The sequence below is a fragment of the Borostomias antarcticus genome (assembly GCF_949987555.1).
Source record: "Borostomias antarcticus genome assembly, chromosome: 9".
NCBI classification, from domain to species: Eukaryota; Metazoa; Chordata; class Actinopteri; order Stomiiformes; family Stomiidae; genus Borostomias; species Borostomias antarcticus.
The window spans coordinates 5,480,231-5,500,355 of NC_140242.1; the positions used below are offsets into that span (position 1 = coordinate 5,480,231).

At 48.6% G+C, this 20,125-nt stretch overlaps 1 protein-coding gene across 1 annotated transcript in view; it reads right to left on the reverse strand.

Annotated features, from left to right (window-relative positions):
• The window catches only part of tpk1 (thiamin pyrophosphokinase 1), a gene marked incomplete at its 5' end in the record, with an annotated part of 57,545 nt that extends 37,836 nt beyond the window's left edge, over positions 1 to 19,709 (reverse strand). Inside the window, 2 exons of the mRNA XM_084443564.1 lie at positions 14,452 to 14,526; positions 19,667 to 19,709. Coding sequence (XP_084299690.1) covers positions 14,452 to 14,526; positions 19,667 to 19,709 — 118 coding nt within the window. The remainder of the gene's footprint in view (positions 1 to 14,451; positions 14,527 to 19,666) is intronic.
• Positions 19,710 to 20,125: the final 416 nt, after the last annotated feature.

Here is a 20,125-nt window from a genome sequence, read left to right on the forward strand (position 1 = left end):
TTGATTGTGATTTATAAAGGGCAGCTGGCGTAGGCGTGCCTGAGTGAACATGGGTTGTGATACGCAGCGTTTTAATAAATCGGAGATTTTTTGTGCGTATATTTTAGTAATCACTTAGCTAAGCTAACTTAGTTACGTGGATTCTACGCAATGTTTATAAATGAGGCCCCTGGGGCCTCATTTATAAACGTTGCGTAAGTACAAAAGCGTGCGTAACCCATGCTGAGCAACTTTCTACGCAACTTTCGGTATTTATAAAAAACGAGCTGAGCGATAAGTTTGCGGAAGGTGTGCGTAACTCTACGCACACTTCGACCCTCCTTTAACTACGATAAGCACGCTTCTGGAGAAAGGGGAAAACGCGACTCCGATGGCAGAGAGATGAAACTCAGGAAAGTCTGCGAAACACATGACATATTGAATAATAAATACATCGGTCGCTGCAAGAAACCCTCCAATGTGTCACACAGTTTAAACGGAATCAATCGCCACCGTAGCCTAATCACGAAATAATGTCGGCATTGCTTTGGATGTGTCTGTGAATTGACCCATTTGTGTCATAATATAATGTTATGTTGTAGGCCTATTCATTTATAGGCTATCCCGAGAAGCATCACAGGCAGTAGCCTATGAATAAAAGCCACATTACGTTGATAACACAACACGACAAGAGCCTATAGGCTTATCATAGTAATGATTCTGTATGTCGATAGCCTACAACTATAAGGCCTATACCGCACCAAACAAATGTTGCATTCGGCGTTGAAGTATATTTATTCAGTTAATCATTTATTTAGTTAATTATTTGTATGTTTAAGTATCCACCTATTCATTCGTTAATGTATTTATGTATTTATAGCCTATATTTGATTAGGCTTTTATGTAAACCCGAATGACCACTGAGGCAAGCCGCAATTACAATGATGTTGAGCGGTGAATGGAAATGTCTTACTTGAGGCAACTGTAGGCTACATTAGGCTATATTGTACATCATCATATATCCTCATATTGTGTTATGATTGTCATGTAGCAGGCGTACGAGGAATGTGGGCCTAAAAACGCATGTCATCCCAATGCTCACATGCCGCTTTGGTAGAATTAGCTGTGCGCAAAACAGCGCATGGAGGTGATGCGTCTCCAAGTTTTAAGAACACAAGGGAGCAAGTTAGATTATTAATTTGCCGAATCGTCATGTGTGTAGCTATAATTACGCTTTATAGAATCACATGAAACTCATCCATGGACCCCATATATTTACAAGACCTCGATACAGGCACTGATATAGCTGGATTATAGTAGGCCATGACGCACGGGGCCTTGGATATGCCGGGACTTGGCACAGATGTTCTAATATGTGCTTGGCTATCCCGCAACATCCATTGGAACACGCAGCTTCTATATGCCTACAGAATGTTTTGAGAAAGTATGTGAAATGCATGATATCCCGGAAAATACAAAAAATGGCTGCTGCAAAGAACCCTCAGATCTGTCGTACAGTTAAATTGGGGATACTTGCCTTAAGTAGTCACTATAGGCCTTCATGTTTGCATTGTTATGGATGTCATTGTAAATTGACCCGTTTATACGTTGATAAGTTAGGCATTTTATTCATGGGCCACTCTATGAAGCATTAGATTACGTGCAATATAGATCCAAACCCCATTACTCATGCAACAACACTATAGGCTTATAATGATTATCAGTTTGGATATAAGCAGCCACCTAATAAGGCCTACCGCACTAAACGAATGCCAATATAGCCTGCATGATAGATAATTCATTATAATCTAAATGGGACCACTCAGGCCTAACAGGTGCTCTTATCAGTCGTGCACATGTGAAATCATCGTTCCGAAAAGATCCTTTTGCGGCGTCTCTACCTCGTTGACCAATACCTCCACCTCGCATCGGTAAAATGTATCTTTCTCTTTCTGCCTTTTGCACTCGGCTCCATTGTCGTTGCATATGTATAGGCGTATCACTGACCATTTATAGGCAATTGTGGGCGTTAATTGGGGTGTGATCAGAACGCGCGTTCACGTGCGCCAATTTAAGTGTTGATTGTGATTTATAAAGGGCAGCTGGCGTAGGCGTGCCTGAGTGAACATGGGTTGTGATACGCAGCGTTTTATAAATCAGAGATTTTTTGTGTGTATATTTTAGTAATCACTTAGCTAAGCTAACTTAGTTACGTGGATTCTACGCAATGTTTATAAATGAGGCCCCTGGAGTCTATCGCCCAAATGTCCCCGTTCCTTCATACGCTGCTTCCAGCTCATGCAAGTGAAACAAGGTCTTGGGGAAAAACACGGCTTCAGTGGGAAGTTGTTTCCCCAGGGACGCATTATCACAGCGCACTCAACTGGGGAGGGGGGGGGGGGGGGGGGGGGGGGAGAAGCATGTTTTCCGGGTACCTTCTTTCTTTATAACCCTCGCCATCTGCTGGCAACGCCATTAAGGCGGAGATGATTGGAATGTAAATGGCTCATTATTTCTGATGGAGCACGATGTCAGGAAAAGGAAGAGGGAGCGATCTGCACAAGTTCATGCAGGTGAGGCACTGAACAACTATCAATCACAATCAACACACACACACACAGCTCAACAATAGCAATGTTTATGTTTACACTTCAAGGTCCCACAACGGTGGTTGTTCATCAATAAAAGCACTTTCAGGCGAGTGGGGCTGGTTTGGTATTACTGCTCCCAAACACGTCCTCCAGATGGAAATGAGCGCTAAGGAAAGACGCTTGAACGCTTCCCCACTCTGACTGACTGAACGCTTCCTCACTCTGACTGAACGCTTCCTCACTCTGACTGAACGCTTCCTCACTCTGACTGAACGCTTCCTCACTCTGACTGAACGCTTCCTCACTCTGACTGAACGCTTCCCCACTCTGACTGACTGAACGCTTCCTCACTCTGACTGAACGCTTCCCCAGTCTGACTGAATGCTTCCCCACTCTGACTGAACGCTTCCTCACTCTGACTGAACGCTTCCCCACTCTGACTGACTGAACACTTCCCCACTCTGACTGAACGCTTCCCCACTCTGACTGAACGCTTCCCCACTCTGACTGAACGCTTCCTCACTCTGACTGAACGCTTCCCCACTCTGACTGAACGCTTCCTCACTCTGACTGAATGAACGCTTCCTCACTCTGACTGAACGCTTCCCCACTCTGACTGACTGAACGCTTCCTCACTCTGACTGAATGAACGCTTCCTCACTCTGACTGAATGAACGCTTCCTCACTCTGACTGAACGCTTCCCCACTCTGACTGACTGAACGCTTCCTCACTCTGACTGAACGCTTCCTCACTCTGACTGAACGCTTCCCCACTCTGACTGAACGCTTCCTCACTCTGACTGACTGAACGCTTCCTCACTCTGACTGAACGCTTCCCCACTCTGACTGAACGAACGCTTCCTCACTCTGACTGACTGAACGCTTCCCCACTCTGACTGAATGCTAAGGAGACACACCACATACACACACCACACACCATATACACACACCATATACACACACCACACACACACACACACCATATACACACACCACACCATATACACACACCACACACCATATACACACACCACACCATATACACACACCACACACACACCATATACACACACCACACCATATACACACACCACACACACACACACATCATATACACACACCACACACACTATATACGCACACCACACACACACCATATACACACACCACACATCACACCATATACACACACCACACACACATACACCACACACACACACACACCATATACACACACCACACACACAGCATATACACACCCACCACACACACACCATACGCACACACACACACACCACACACCCACGCAGTAAACCTCTGTAGTCGTGTGGTTCTGCCGAGTGAGGACATCCAACCACCTTGTAAATAAAAACCTTATAATCCCCCACAACTCTGTTCTTCTTCCTGTCAGATAATCCCCCACAACTCTGTTCTTCTTCCTGTCAGATAATCCCCCACAACTCTGTTCTTCTTCCCGTCAGATAATCCCCCACAACTCTGTTCTTCTTCCTGTCAGATAATCCCCCACAACTCTGTTCTTCTTCCTGTCAGAAACTTCGCTATCGAGTGATGCTTTACAACGAGGCACGCACGCACGCACGCACGCAGGCTCACACGCACGCACGCACGCACACACACACACACACACAAGGATGCTGGCAGTGTAATACTGATGAGCTGGTCCTCTGTAGGGATTCATGTCTGTCAGACAGGGGTGTAGCGCGGAACGAGAGGTCACGAGGTCAAACAGGCCTCCCCATTATGAGGCTGATACACTCTCCCTCTCTCCATCAATCTCTCCTTCTCTTCCTCCCTCCCCGGATATCTCTCCCTCTCTTTTTGACGTCTCTTCTCCATGTTACTCGTTGTCCCATTGGAGTGAGGAGAATGATGGGAGAGAATCATCAGGCCTAAAAAAAAATATTGTTTGTTTCTGGTTGCCGACCGACCCTGCCGATTTATGTGCGACCCATATTTATTTTATGAGCTTGGGGAAAAAAGAAAAAAAAAAGTTTCTGGAGCGGTTTCTGATTGGTCTACATTTTTGTGGACATGAATTCAGGGTATACATCCTTCCAAAGGATTTAAATTAAATTGCATGCACTGCCATTACATCATTCAATTGTATCATAATCATCTTTATTGTGGGCAAATAGATAATAGCCTAATCCAAATTAAAATAACACAGAGAGGAGTTGCTGGAGCACTCGGCAATTAAAGCCTTTTATTGGAGGTGCTGAATGACAATGTCTCGATGTCAATACATCTTCATCAGGTCATGACGCGCGGCGAGATCCCTCTATTCTTAAAGTAACACACGTGATAACGATGGCATGGCGAATGCGCTCCGCATTTAATTCTCTCTGAAATAGCTAAATGTAGGCCTATAGCCCTAAATGGCGCTATGCCATCTGCAATAAAATTACGACCAACAAAAAGTTAACGGGGATGTTTGACCTAATGTCTTAGTCTAATATAAACCTCCCAATGCCAATGGTACAGACCTAAATGCCACATCTCATGTCAGGTACCTGTTTCATAGGAATAGAAGGATATATGAATATTAAACATGCTGGTAGAGTGCATTTAAGGCTATCTATGTTGTCGTGAGAAAGAAAGCAACTCTACCTATCCATCTCCGCCATTGGGAAAAAAAAAATACAAAAAAAAAATTCCCTACCTACCCATGACCTTAACTGACAACCAACCAGAAACAAACAATATTTTTTAGGCCTCATCATCATCATTATCATCATATAACCTTTATTTGTGTTGCACTTTTCATGCAAACATAACTGCTCAAAGTTACACAGCATGAAAACAATGAGGACAATAGTGATCAATAAAACCCACAATAGCAATAATAAAAATAATAATAATAATAAAACAAGAATAGACCACACCATCCAAGGGGCATGGAACAAAGATATACAAGCAGTGGACAAAATGAGATGAGGATGAAGAGATAAGAGGATGAAGGGATAAGAGGATGAAGAGATAAGGGGATGAAGGGATAAGAGGATGAAGGGATAAGAGGATGAAGAGATAAGAGGATGAAGGGATAAGAGGATGAAGGGATAAGAGGATGAAGAGATGAGGATGAAGAGATAAGAGGATGAAGAGATAAGAGGATGAAGGGATAAGAGGATGAAGAGATAAGAGGATGAAGGGATAAGAGGATGAAGGGATAAGAGGATGAAGGGATAAGAGGATGAAGAGATGAGGATGAAGAGATAAGAGGATGAAGGGATAAGAGGATGAAGAGATAAGAGGATGAAGGGATAAGAGGATGAAGGGATAAGAGGATGAAGGGATAAGAGGATGAAGAGATGAGGATGAAGAGATAAGAGGATGAAGGGATAAGAGGATGAAGAGATAGGAGGATGAAGGGATAAGAGGATGAAGGGATAAGAGGATGAAGGGATAAGAGGATGAAGGGATAAGAGGATGAAGAGATGAGGATGAAGAGATAAGAGGATGAAGAGATAAGAGGATGAAGGGATAAGAGGATGAAGAGATAAGAGGATGAAGGGATAAGAGGATGAAGGGATAAGAGGATGAAGAGATGAGGATGAAGAGATAAGAGGATGAAGAGATAAGAGGATGAAGGGATAAGAGGATGAAGAGATAAGAGGATGAAGGGATAAGAGGATGAAGGGATAAGAGGATGAAGGGATAAGAAGATGAAGAGATAAGAGGATGAAGAGATGAGGATGAAGAGATAAGAGGATGAAGAGATAAGAGGATGAAAAGATAAGAGGATGAAGGGATAAGAGGATGAAGAGATCGGAGGATGAAGGGATAAGAGGATGAAGGGATAAGAGGATGAAGGGATAAGAGGATGAAGAGATAAGAGGATGAAGGGATACGAAGATGAAGAGATAAGAGGATGAAGGGATAAGAGGATGAAGGGATAAGCCTCAACTGCTAGGTGAGAAGCTCAAGGCGATGGATGTTGACTGCTCCCTGGTATCCTGGATTGTGGACTACCTGTCTGGGAGGCCACAGTACGTCAGGCTACGGGACTGTGTCTCCAGGACTCTGGTGAGCAACACAGGGGCCCCACAGGGAACTGTCCTCTCTCCCTTCCTGTTCACTCTGTACACCTCTGACTTCACCTACAACTCAGAGTCAGTCCATCTTCAGAAATTCTCTGATGATTCTGTAGTAATGGGGTGTATCAGAGATGGGCAGGAGGGGGATTACAGAAACACGATTAACAACTTTGTGGAGTGGTGTGAGGACAACCACCTCCAGCTAAACAACTCCAAGACAATGGAGATGGTGGTGGACTTCAGGAAGAACAGGCTCCCCTACTACCAGTGACCATCAGGGGGGAGGATGTGGAGGTGGTCCAGTCTTACAGGTATCTTGGGGTACACCTGAATGACAAACTTGACTGGTCCACCAACACAGAGGCTCTCTACAAGAAGAGCCAGAGCTGCCTGTTCTTCCTGAGGAGACTGCAGTCCTTTAATGTCTGCAGCAAAATGCTGCAGATGTTTTACAGCTCCGTGGTGGCCGGCGCCCTCTTGTACGGCGTTGTTTGCTGGGGAGGAGCCATCAAGGACAAGGAGGCGAGCCGGCTCACTAAGGTGATCAAAAAAGCCGGCTCGATCCTCGGTCTGCAGTTGGACTCACTGGTGGAGGTGGCTGAGAGGAGGACCCTGAAGAAGGTTCTATCAATCATGGACAACCCACAGCACCCACTACACCAGTCACTGATGGCACACAGGAGCACTCTCACTTTCAGTAACAGACTCACCACCATGCACTGCAGAACAGAACGCTCGAGGAAGTCCTTCCTCCCAACAGCCATTAGACTATTCAACTCCACACAATCTGGGCGTGGCCACAGGGATTGCACTTATTAATAACGCACCATTATGACACTATGGCTTTTAACTGGAGATCACTTGGTGTACAACACATCCATTGTTTTTAACAACGTACATGTCTGATGTTTTTGGTCTGTCCTGATCCTGTATGTTTCTATATGTGTATTGTTGTCTTGTGTTGTTTTTATGGCTGTTTTATGAGCTACGTGGCATTTCAATTTCCTTCGGGATAAATAAAGTGAATCAAATCAAATCAAATCAAAAGAGGATGAAGGGATAAGAGGAGTGCTGTTAATTGTAAGCCAAGTTAAAAAGGTGTGTTTTTAATTGTCGTTTAAAAATGTCCACTGTGCCTCTAATACTCCATGTTCCATAATTTAGGTGCATAATGAAAGCAGCTTCCCAATTTTCTTTTGGGGGACTTTTGGAATGTGTAACGGATCTGCTGTGGAGGACCTAAGGGTTTGTGAAGGGACACAGAGAGACAGGGACACAGAAAGACACAGAGACACACAGAGAGACACAGAGAGACAGGGACTCAGTGGTGTAGGAGGGTGCAGGACCGTGAAGGGACACAGAGAGACAGGCATGAGGAGCCTTGTATACAAGTAGAGGAATATACAGGGAGAGAGACCAGGCAGTGTGACTAGAACAGGAGAGACCAGGCAGTGTGCCTAGAACAGGAGAGACCAGGCAGTGTGCCTAGAACAGGAGAGACCGGGCAGTGTGCCTAGAACAGGAGAGACCGGGCAGTGTGCCTAGAACAGGAGAGACCAGGCAGTGTGCCTAGAACAGGAGAGACCAGGCAGTGTGCCTAGAACAGGAGAGACCAGGCAGTGTGCCTAGAACAGGAGAGACCAGGCAGTGTGCCTAGAACAGGAGAGACCAGGCAGTGTGCCTAGAACAGGAGAGACCAGGCAGTGTGCCTAGAACAGGAGAGACCGGGCAGTGTGCCTAGAACAGGAGGAACGTGCTCTCTTCCTTATTTTGGTTAAGAGTCATCATCATCATCATCATCATCATCTTCATCCGCTTATCCAGGGTCGGGTCGCGGAGGCAGCAGCTCCAGCAGGGGGCCCCAGACATCCCTTTCCCTAGCAGCATCAACCAGCTCTGCCTGGGGAATCTTTAGCCGCTCACAGGCCAGTGCGGAGATGTAGTCCCGCCACCTAGTCCTGGGTCTACCCCGCGGCCTCCTCCCAGCCGGACACGCCTGGAACACCTCCCTAGGGAGGCGCCCAGGAGGCATCCTCACTAGATGCCCGAACCACCTCAACTGGCTCCTTTCGACGCAAAGGAGCAGCGGCTCTACTCCTAGTCTCTCCCGGATGACTGAACTTCTCACCCGATCTCTCAGGGAGACCCCAGCCACCCTCCGGAGAAAACTCATTTCGGCCGCTTGTATCCGTGATCTAGTTCTTTCGGTCATGACCCATCCTTCATGACCATAGGTGAGGGTGGGGACGAAGATAGACCGGTAGATCGAGAGCTTTGCCTTTTGGCTCAGCTCTCTTTTCGTCACAACAGTGCGGTAAAGCGACTGCAGAACCGCACCAGCTGCTCCGATTCTCCGGCCAAACTCCCTCTCCATGGTTCCCTCACTTGTGAACAAGACCCCCAGATACTTGAACTCCTTCACTTGGGGTAAGGACTCATTTCCTACTCGTAGCGGACAGGCCACCGGTTTCCTGCTGAGAACCATGGCCTCAGATTTAGAAGTGCTTATTCTCATCCCAGCCGCTTCACACTCAGTTGCGAACCTATCCAGAGAGTGCTGGAGGTCGCAGGCAGCTGATGCCATCAGGACCACATCATCTGCAAAAAGCAGTGACGTGATCCCCAGTTCACCGAACTGCAAACCCACCTCCCCCCGGCTACGCCTCGATATCCTGTCCATGAAAATCACAAACAGGATTGGTGACAAAGCGCAGCCCTGGCGGAGGCCAACACCCACCGGAAAGGAAGACGACTTACTGCCGAGGACCCGGACACAGCTCTCGCTCTGGGTGTACAGGGATTGGATGGCCCTAAGTAGGGACCCCCTCACCCCATACTCGCGCATAACCCTCCACAAGACCTCTCGGGGGACCCGGTCGTAAGCCTTCTCCAAGTCCACAAAACACATGTAGACAGGTTGGGCAAACTCCCAAGCCCCCTCCAAGATCCTTGCGAGAGTGAAGAGCTGGTCGGTAGTTCCACGACCAGGACGAAATCCGCATTGTTCCTCTTCGATCTGAGGTTCGACTATCGGCCGGACCCTCCTTTCCAGCACCTTGGAGTAAACTTTCCCTGGGAGGCTGAGTAATGTGATGCCTCTATAATTCGCACACACCCTCTGGTCCCCTTTTTTGAATATTGGGACCACCACTCCTTCGGCACTGACCCAGACTTCCACGCAATGTTACAGAGGCGTGTCAACCAAGACAGCCCCTCTACACCCAGCACCTTCAGCATTTCTGGACGGATCTCATCAGTCCCTGGGGCTCTGCCACTGTGGAGTTGTTTGACTACCTCAGTGACCTCCTCCAAGGACATTGACGACCCCCCATCATCTTCCGGCTCTGCCTCGATCGTAGAGGGTGGATTAGTCGGGTTCAGGAGTTCCTCAAAGTGCTCCTTCCAACGCTCAACAACCTCCTCAGTTGAGGTCAGCAGTGTCCCCTCCTTGCTGTATACAGCTTGGATGGTCCCCCGCTTTCCCTTCCTGAGGTGTCTGATGGTCTTCCAGAAACACTTTGGTGCCGACCGAAAGTCCTTCTCCATGGTTTCTCCGAACTCCTCCCACACCCGCTGCTTTGCCTTGGTCACGGCCGAAGCCGCAGCCCTCCGGGCCAGTCGATACCCTGCAACTGTTTCTGGGGTCTCCCGGGCTAACATAACCCGGAAGGCCTCCTTCTTCAGTCGGACGGCTTCCCTCACCACCGCTGTCCACCACGGTGTCCGAGGGTTACCGCCCCTTGAGGTACCTATGGCCCTCAGGCCACAGCTCCCAGCCGCAGCTTCAGCAATGGAGGCTTTGAACACCGACCACTCATGCTCGATGTCCCCAACCTCCACAGGGATGCCTGAGAAGCTCCGCCGGAGGTGGCAATTGAAATCTCTCCGGACAGGCTCTTCCTCCAGACGTTCCCAGTTCACCCTCACTACACGCTTGGGTTTTCCAGGTCTGTCCAGAAGTTTCCCCCGCCATCGAAACCAGCTCACCACCAGATGGTGATCAGTGGACAGCTCTGCCCCTCTCTTTACCCGAGTGTCCAAAACGCATGGCCTCAGATCAGATGATACGATAACGAAATCGATCATCGACCTTCGGCCTAAGGTGTTCTGATGCCAGGTGTACTTGTGGGCATCCTTGTGTTCGAACATGGTGTTTGTTATGGACAAACCGTGACTAGCACAGAAGTCCAACAACAAAACACCACTCGGGTTCAGATCGTGGTGGCCATGCCTCCCAATCACGCCCCTCCAAGTTTCTCCATCATTGCCTACGTGTGCATTGAAGTCCCCCAGTAGGACACTGGAGTCCCCTGCAGGAGCCCCCAAAAGGACTCCACTCAGGGTCTGCAGGAAGGCTGAGTACTCTGAACTGCTGTTCGGTGCATAAGCACAAACCACAGTCAGAGTCCCCCCCCCCACAGTCCTAAGGCGCAGGGAGGCGACCCTCTCGTCCACTGGGGTGAACTCCAGCACAGAGGCGCTCAGCTGGGGGCTAGCTAGTATAGCCACACCTGCCTTACGCCTCATACCGTGAGCAACTCCGGAGAAGAACAGGGTCCAACCCCTATCCAGGAGTTTGGTTCCGGCGCCGGTGCTGTGCGTGGAGGTTAGCCCCACCAGGTGTAATTGGTATCGCTCCACCTCCCTCACAAGCTCCGGCTCCTTCCCCCCCAGCGAGGTCACGTTCCATGTCCCCAGAGCCAGCCTTTGCCGCCCGGGTCCGGTCCGTCGGTGTCCCCCGCCTTCACCGCCACCTAGTTGGCAGCACACCCGACCCTGACAATTCCTCCCGCGGGTGGTGGGTCCACGGGACGATGGAGGAGGAGATGGTGCTTCCACGTTGCTTATTCGGGCTGGGCCCGGCCGGGCTCCGTGGTAAGCCCGGCCACCAGGCGCTCGCATGCGGGCCCTCCGTCTGGGCCTGGCTCCAGACGAGGGCCCCGGGCTTCCTCCGGGCCGGGTCTCTCTTCCTTTAGGTTGTTTTGTCATCAGGGTTTTTGCCTGTAACCCCAGGTAGGGGGGCTAGGGGGTACTACCACTTGCCCAAGGTGGACCCCCAGACTAGTGGAGGGAAGGAGGCGTCTTACTTCTCCATTCTAGTTTTGCAACTAGCCACTGCCACATGGTTAAGAGTCTGGCAGTAAAACTCTGAATTAGCTCAAGTTTCTCAATAGACGTTTTGGAAGCGCAGTACAAGAGAGCATTACAGTAGTCCAGTTTACTTGAAATCAAAGCACAGATGAATTTCTCAGCATCCTGTTGATTTAAACGGGCCTGTTTTTTTTGTTTTTTTTAAACCGTTGCAATATTTCTGAGGTGGAAGAAACGTCACCTTGTTTATGTGGGTGTTGAAATTTTAATCAGAATCTAAAATGACAGCTAGACTTAGAAATGGTTTCCTCCATTTTATTCAGGTGACCCTGAAGAGAAGACGTGACAAGAATGGGAGAGGAGGAGGGAGAGAGATACAGAGAGACAGAGAGAGAGAGAGATAGATAGAGAGAGATAGAGAGAGAGAGAGCGAGAGAGAGAGCGAGAGAGCGAGAGAAGACGGCAGACCATGATCAGAACCCTCCCTTTCCTGTGACGTGTTTGTCTTTAATCATCACCCTCCACCCCTCACTTCCTCTCTCCCTCCACCCCTCACTTCCTCTCTGCCCGTTCTCCCTCACTTCCTCTCTCCCTCCACCCCTCACTTCCTCTCTCCCTCCACCCCTCACTTCCTCTCTCCCTCCACCCCTCACTTCCTCTCTCACTCCACCCCTCACTTCCTCTCTCCCTCCACCCCTCACTTCCTCTCTCCCTCCACCCCTCACTTCCTCTCTCCCTCCACCCCTCACTTCCTCTCTGCCCGCTCTCCCTCACTTCCTCTCTCCCTCCACCCCTCACTTCCTCTCTCCCTCCACCCCTCACTTCCTCTCTCCCTCCACCCCTCACTTCCTCTCTCCCTCCACCCCTCACTTCCTCTCTGCCCGCTGTCCCTCACTTCCTCTCTCCCTCCACCCCTCACTTCCTCTCTCCCTCCACCCCTCACTTCCTCTCTCCCTCCACCCCTCACTTCCTCTCTCCCTCCACCCCTCACTTCCTCTCTCCCTCCACCCCTCACTATCTCTCTCCCTCCACCCCTCACTTCCTCTCTCCCTCCACCCCTCACTTCCTCTCTCACTCCACCCCTCACTTCCTCTCTCCCTCCACCCCTCACTTCCTCTCTCCCTCCACCCCTCACTTCCTCTCTGCCCGCTGTCCCTCACTTCCTCTCTCCCTCCACCCCTCACTTCCTCTCTCCCTCCACCCCTCACTTCCTCTCTCCCTCCACCCCTCACTTCCTCTCTCCCTCCACCCCTCACTTCCTCTCTGCCCGCTCTCCCTCACTTCCTCTCTCCCTCCACCCCTCACTTCCTCTCTCCCTCCACCCCTCACTTCCTTTCTCCCTCCACCCCTCACTTCCTCTCTCCCTCCACCCCTCAATTCCTCTCTGCCCGCTCTCCCTCACTTCCTCTCTCCCTCCACCCCTCACTTCCTCTCTCACTCCACCCCTCACTTCCTCTCTCCCTCCACCCCTCACTTCCTCTCTCCCTCCACCCCTCACTTCCTCTCTCCCTCCACCCCTCACTTCCTCTCTGCCCGCTCTCCCTCACTTCCTCTCTTCCTCTCTCCCTCCACCCCTCTCTTCCTCTCTCCCTCCACCCCTCACTTCCTCTCTCCCTCCACCCCTCACTTCCTCTCTCACTCCACCCCTCACTTCCTCTCTCCCTCCACCCCTCACTTCCTCTCTCCCTCCACCCCTCTCTTCCTCTCTCCCTCCACCCCTCTCTTCCTCTCTCCCTCCACCCCTCACTTCCTCTCTCCCTCCACCCCTCACTTCCTCTCTCCCTCCACCCCTCACTTCCTCTCTCCCTCCACCCCTCACTTCCTCTCTCCCTCCACCCCTCACTTCCTCTCTCCCTCCACCCCTCACTTCCTCTCTCTCTCCCCTCAGAGGTGCCGGGGGCTACGCATCAGAGAACCAGCATGGGAGGAGAGGGCGTGCGTGTGTGTGTGTGCGTGTGTGTTTGTGTGCGCGTGTTTGTGTGTGTTTTTGTGTGTGTGTGCGTGCGTGTTTGTGTGCGTGTGTTTGTGTGCGTGTGTTGAGGTTTTCAAAACATGCACTCGCACATTCACATTCACACACACACACACATACACATACACATACACATACACATACACATACACACACACACACGTATTCCTTCCAAACACAATGAAAAATAAATGACACTCATGAGGACAAATAAACTGAACCATCTCTACAGGATGTTTACTAGCGATGGGAAACCGTTCTTCAACATTCATACCATCCCCCCCCCCCCCGCCCGGCTGCAACATTCATACCATCTCACCCCCCCCCCCCCCCCCCGCCCGGCTGCAACATTCATACCATCTCACCCCCTCCCCCCGCCCGGCTGCAACATTCATACCATCTCACCCCCCCCCCCCCCCGCCCGGCTGCAACATTCATACCATCTCACCCCCCCCCCCCCACCAGAGGTCTGACCTGAGCGAGGGGACTGTAGGAAGCGAGGGGACTGTAGGGAGCGAGGGGACTGTAGGGAGCGAGGGGACTGTAGGAAGCGAGGGGACTGTAGGGAGCGAGGGGACTGTAGGGAGCGAGGGGACTGTAGGGAGCGAGGGGACTGTAGGGAGCGAGGGGACTGTAGGGAGCGAGGGGACTGTAGGGAGCGAGGGGACTGTAGGGAGCGAGGGGACTGTAGGAAGCGAGGGGACTGTAGGAAGCGAGGGGACTGTAGGAAGCGAGGGGACTGTAGGAAGCGAGGGGACTGTACCTCTGTCCCAGAGGCGCTGGAGGTAGTGCTCCTCTAGAGGCTGGTTCAGGATGATCAGACATATCCTCTGTGTTCCTGGAGGAGGAAGGACAGACAGAGACACAGAGAGAGAGAGGGGGGGGGGGCGTCAGTACTTTCTACTATGGAAGAAAATTATTGATAGGTCAGAGGTCAGACCTCCCCGGGCGCCACTGACCAGGAAGCCCACTCCCCCTGGCTCCAGGGGTGATTTGTGCCACTCGCATATAGGGCTGGGTATCATTTCAAAAATTGCGATACAAGAACCAATACCAGTACCCTTAAAGTGATACCGATACCAATTGAATACTTCAATCGATACTTTGAACTGCTGCTGCTTTACTAAAAAAAATATTTTTTAGTAAAGATATGAATTTATTTCTTTTCATTTTTTATTGCATTTAATTCGTTTTAAATAGGCGATTCAAAAACATATTTTTAAGTAGGCTATTCATTTTTATTTAATTTGATTTACTTTTAAGATTTTCATGACACCTTTTTTCATATCCTCCGACTGTTGCCAGGGCGGTTAGAGCGAGCAGCCATGGCGACCAACGTAGGCGAGAGCGAGAAGCCAGAGCTGTGCCAAGTGAGAGGGTCTTTTCTACTGCTGGGGACATCGTCACTGCCAGCAGGTCTTCCCTGTCTGCCGACAGTGTTGACAAGTTGATTTTTCTGGCCAAAAATATGAAGGTTGAGTGAAGTGGGGTAAATGGGGTAGGAATGAGGGGGAAACACTTAAAAGAAAAAGAAACAGCAAAGTTACTTGACACAGCACTGTAGGCTATTCCACTGGTCAACATAGTTTTTTTGTGTGTTGGCTGTAAGCCGACACACCATGAAGAGGGAATCTTATTTGTCGCTCCCTTTCTCTTCTTGTTGTTGACCTGCAGTTCTATGTTGATACCACAAGAGGCAGTGGTCCCAGAACATCAAAACAAAAAGACTCCACATACTTCCCAGGTCAGCGGTGGCTGAGTGGATATTGGATTTCGAAAAGACAAGGAAATACTGGACCATATAGTATGCCAATTCAAATCGGAAGGAGAGCTGATGTCTTTCTTCCAGAGTGTTGAGTGGCAAAGGTTTGTAAGAGGCCACTGTCATGAATATATAAAGGTCTGAGACAACACCACTGTTCTTGCCTTTGGTGAGTATCCTATGTAGGGGCTGGGATCTCAGCTCTTCGCCCCATGGGACACCTTGGGCTTGCATTGCTGCCCGCAGTTGTAAATAAAAAAAGAAGGATGTGCCCGGAAGGTTAAAGGACCTTTGGAGATCCTGGAATGCTTGGAGACCTTGCTGCCCTGTGACCTATGACCCTGCTGCCCTATGACGTCTCTGAGTGTGTGGACACCTTCCTCAACCCACCATGGGAAGGAGAGCTGCCCCATGACGTCTTGGAGTGTGTGGACACTCAACCCACCGTAGGAAGGAGATTTGCTTCCTATCTGTCAGGAAGGCGTAGTTATGGAAAATTGGAGATTGGCAAAAGAAAATATTGTGTATTTTGGCAAATTGTTGAGCTCTGTGCCAAATGTGAAGAATATATGATATAGCCTAACTGATCCAAATTTTGATTTAGTCTTATTGGGTAGATTTGAATATATCAAATTTGACAGTTTGTGTGGATGTGCCAGTTGCTCTTCGATGGGGCGCCATGATACACAAGCTTCATAATTCAGCCAACTGGTTAGGGGGCGCAAAGCAAAACACCAGAAATACCATTCAAAATTGGGCAGATTGACACCACCTGACACTTTATTCCTACGCAGGGTTAATGCTTTGATTCTAGGTTTTTTCTTATTCCATAAATAAGTGTTAGTAATAGAGTGTAGCTTCTTCCAATAGCCCTTAGGTGGGGCTAAAGGTATCATAGAGCTGATAAAATTAATCCGAGGAGGACATTCATCTTGTTCTAGATCATCATCGTGATGATCTAGAAACAGGGAATCTAGAGGAGCAGGTGTTGCCTGTTAGGACTACAGCAGAAGGGTTGGCATATAATACCTTTATCATAGAAATAACAGACTCACTCTAGCCCATGTATTGGAGCACAGATCATAGGTACCGCCATTCTAACCTATCAAAGGCTTTTTCGGCGACTTATGACAAAATGGCACCCGCATTTCCTGATCCAGAGGCTGAATCTATGATATGGAGCAGTCGGCGGACATTGTCAGACGCTAGTCTTGATTTAATAAATCCTGTTTGATCATGGTGAACCAGGTGGGGCATGTATCGCTCTAGCCGGGTTGCCAATACTTATAAAAAAAGCTTGATTTCAGAATTAAGGAGACTCAGTGGCCTCACCTGTATGAATAATCAATCAGTTGGAGGTTTGTTCTTTTTTAGCAGAAGAGAAATTATAGCTATATTTGAACTGGTGGTGAAAGAGCCTCTGCTAATGGAGCAATGTATCATGTTCAACAGCAGGGGGCCCAACTGTGGCCAGAAGGAGAGAAATAGCTCCGGTGGTAGACCATCCAGACCGGGAGATTTATGTCTATTCATTGTTAGAGCAGCCCTCAGTTCTTCTAGAGTAATAGCTGCTTCCAATGAATGTACTGCCTCCAATGATAGTTTAGGTAGATGTAAAGGCTCAAACAGGTCAGCGAGCATCTTGTTATCATGGACTACTTCAGACTTAGATTAAAATTATTAGTTATTTAGTTGAAATGATCTATTGATCTCTACAGGATCAGAAGTTATATTCCCCTCTTTGGTCTTATTAGCTGTTATGTTTGCCATCTGATCGTTTGTCCTTAATTTAAGAGCAAGAAGACGGCTAGGACATGCACTATTAATATAATGTTCCTGCCTGGTGCGATGGATGATGAATTCTGTTTCATGTCTTAGCAGGCCACTGAGTTTGTCCAAAAGATTCTCTCTGTTGCTGATATTCTCAGGTGACATATTATTTAACATGTTTTGTTCTAATACTGCAATCTCAGCTTCCAGAGACTCCATGCGGTGCTTCCTAGTTTTACTGAGATTTGATGCAAAAGATATAGTTTTATTTCTTATACAGCCTTTGACTGCCTCCCATAACATTCGAGGATCATCCACTGACTCACTGTTTATATGAATGAACACTAAGTTCAGCCTCAAGCTCATGTCTGAAAGTATCATTCTGTAATAGAGTGGTGTTAAATCGCCAGCGAGGGGCCTTGGGTTTACCTACCCTTAAAGAGAAGGTACAATGGACATGGACTCTATGGTCAGAGTGATAATGGGGGCATGCTGGTAATACTAATGTCCCTGAAAAGAGTTGTCAATCATTCCATAATCATTAGCTATTTTCTGTAGTGCAATTGATGCCCTTTGCTGGTCTCTGCCCTCTGTTACTCTTGTTCGGTCAATACCATGAAGCCATACCGCACCCGGTGTCCATTTTATATCAGGTAAGTTATTTTGACTACTTGGTTTCACTGGAATGTCTGGTTGAAATGTAGCCCTTCTCAGTCCCGTTGTCACATTCCGCTCGTTCATGCCAGACAACAGTCCTTTGCTGGTCCATTCACTTTACCGTCAAAATAAAGAGAGGCGCTCATATTTACAAGTGTCAGATAAACATGAAACTTCACTTAGCTAAGCAAAAGGGTCTATTTTAACAAATGCTGGGTTGAAGCTTCAAAGCACCGCCACCACCACAGAAGACGACTACCTCGGAAAAATAATTTCACTCGGACAGAACGTGTCTAAATAAGTTATTTAATGGTAGCACCGTGGCTTCAAAACCCAGCATTTGTTGGGGGGCAGGCCATTCACCGCGGGCCAGGCCAGTTGGCGCGCCAGGCCACCGGGAAAACTCCCGGTGCTCCCGATGGCCAGTCCGCTTCGGACTGCATCAACTGAAACGGATTGTGCTGCTAAGTGCATGGATGATTGTCAGGCAGTTGCTTGGCTATACTATAGTGCTACATAGCATTTCTAGTGAAGGGGTATAATGCTTGCTCAACTCCTGTGTGATTCAACCAAGATTGCATGACTGATGACAACATTATGGAGGCATCATTTGATACAAAGAGTATTAAGTATGCTATTTGTGTTTTTCATGTCATTCATGTTTCTTATTTATTGGGCATAGATAACAGTTATTGTATCTTATTTGGGTGGCAACAATTCAGTAGACCATTCAGTTAAAGGGATCACTGAACTGCTGCTTTAAAGGTGCTCTGTTCGATTTACTGCACTTTTTGTTAAAAAAAAATCCAATATATGCAATAAATAGGTCCAGGGAGTCATAACTATCTGTACAGAAAATATAGCCAACGGTGTAGTGGCTGTGGAGCAAATGCAGAATTTATTTTTATTATGAGTGAAGCCGGCCCGGTACTGAGCCCCACCCCCTGAACGGCACCGTATGTAGTGAAAACGCCCACTTGTTTAGATCTGATACGCTGCACCACTGCCCCATCTAGTGGCCAAAGAAAATCGAACTAAGCACCTTTAAAGTCATTTATTCGTAGGCTCCAAATCCTCTTATTTCACTCAATGGCCTTTGTTCCTTGGCATGTGGCCTTTGTGCCCTAAAAAATTGAGTGACGCTGAAGGCCAAATGGCCTTTCTCCTAAAATGACGAAATTCCCACCCTGGCACAAACACACACACAAGAACACACACATGCACATACACACATTCACTGAGCTGAGGATGTATTCTTTTAACCTTGAATAGATTTTGCACACACAGCCAAAATGGTACAAATACAAAAAAAATATCTAAAAAGAGCAAAGTGGAGAGGAGAGGAGAAGAGAGCTGTTATTTCTCTGTATGTGTGCGTTCATGTGTGTGTTCTTGTGTGTCATCACGTCACTCAACATCCAGCACACCTGCGTTATCAGGGAGGGTTTTTAGTTTGTTGAAAAAGCACATTACTGGGTTCCAGGTGGAATAGAAGCGGTCTTTGGACCCCCCCAAGAGTGTATTTAATAAGATCAGTTCTTATCCTTCACTTCTTCCCCATCCTCAGCGCTGAACTCAGATCAGTTAGTTGATGTGAAACCAGTTTGCTCAGTCTGTCAGTGAGCCAGCGTGGGAGGATCATCAGCAGGAGCCTCATGTTTCATAACCAGGCTATAACAGAATGCTAGTGCACCACAGAGTAGGCGTATCACCTGGGAGGGTGTGTGTGTGTTGTGCATGTGTGTGTGTGTTGTGGATGTGTGTGTGTGCGTTGTGCATGTGTGTTTACCTGAGGGTAGCAGGCAGTCTAACGGTGTGAACTCCTCCCCCATGACCCTCCAGTGATGCCCTTTGCTCTGCTGCCGTTGTCTGCTCAACTAGAACAGAGGAACAGAGGCGTTGGCTGCTCAACTAGAACAGAGGAACAGAGGCGTTGGCTGCTCAACTAGAACAGAGTTGTTGGCTGCTCAACTAGAACAGAGGAACAGCGGCGTTAGCTGCTCAACTAGAACAGAGGAACAGAGGCGTTGGCTGCTCAACTAGAACAGAGGAACAGAGGCGTTGGCTGCTCAACTAGAACAGAGGAACAGAGGCATTGGCTGCTGAACTAGAACAGAGGCGTTAGGCTGTGAGGCTGTCAGATGAAGTCCATGAACTCACATTTCCTACCGTCCCTCCCCCCACACACACACTAACACGCTCTCTCTCTCACACACACACACACGCTAACACGCTCGCTCTCTCTCAC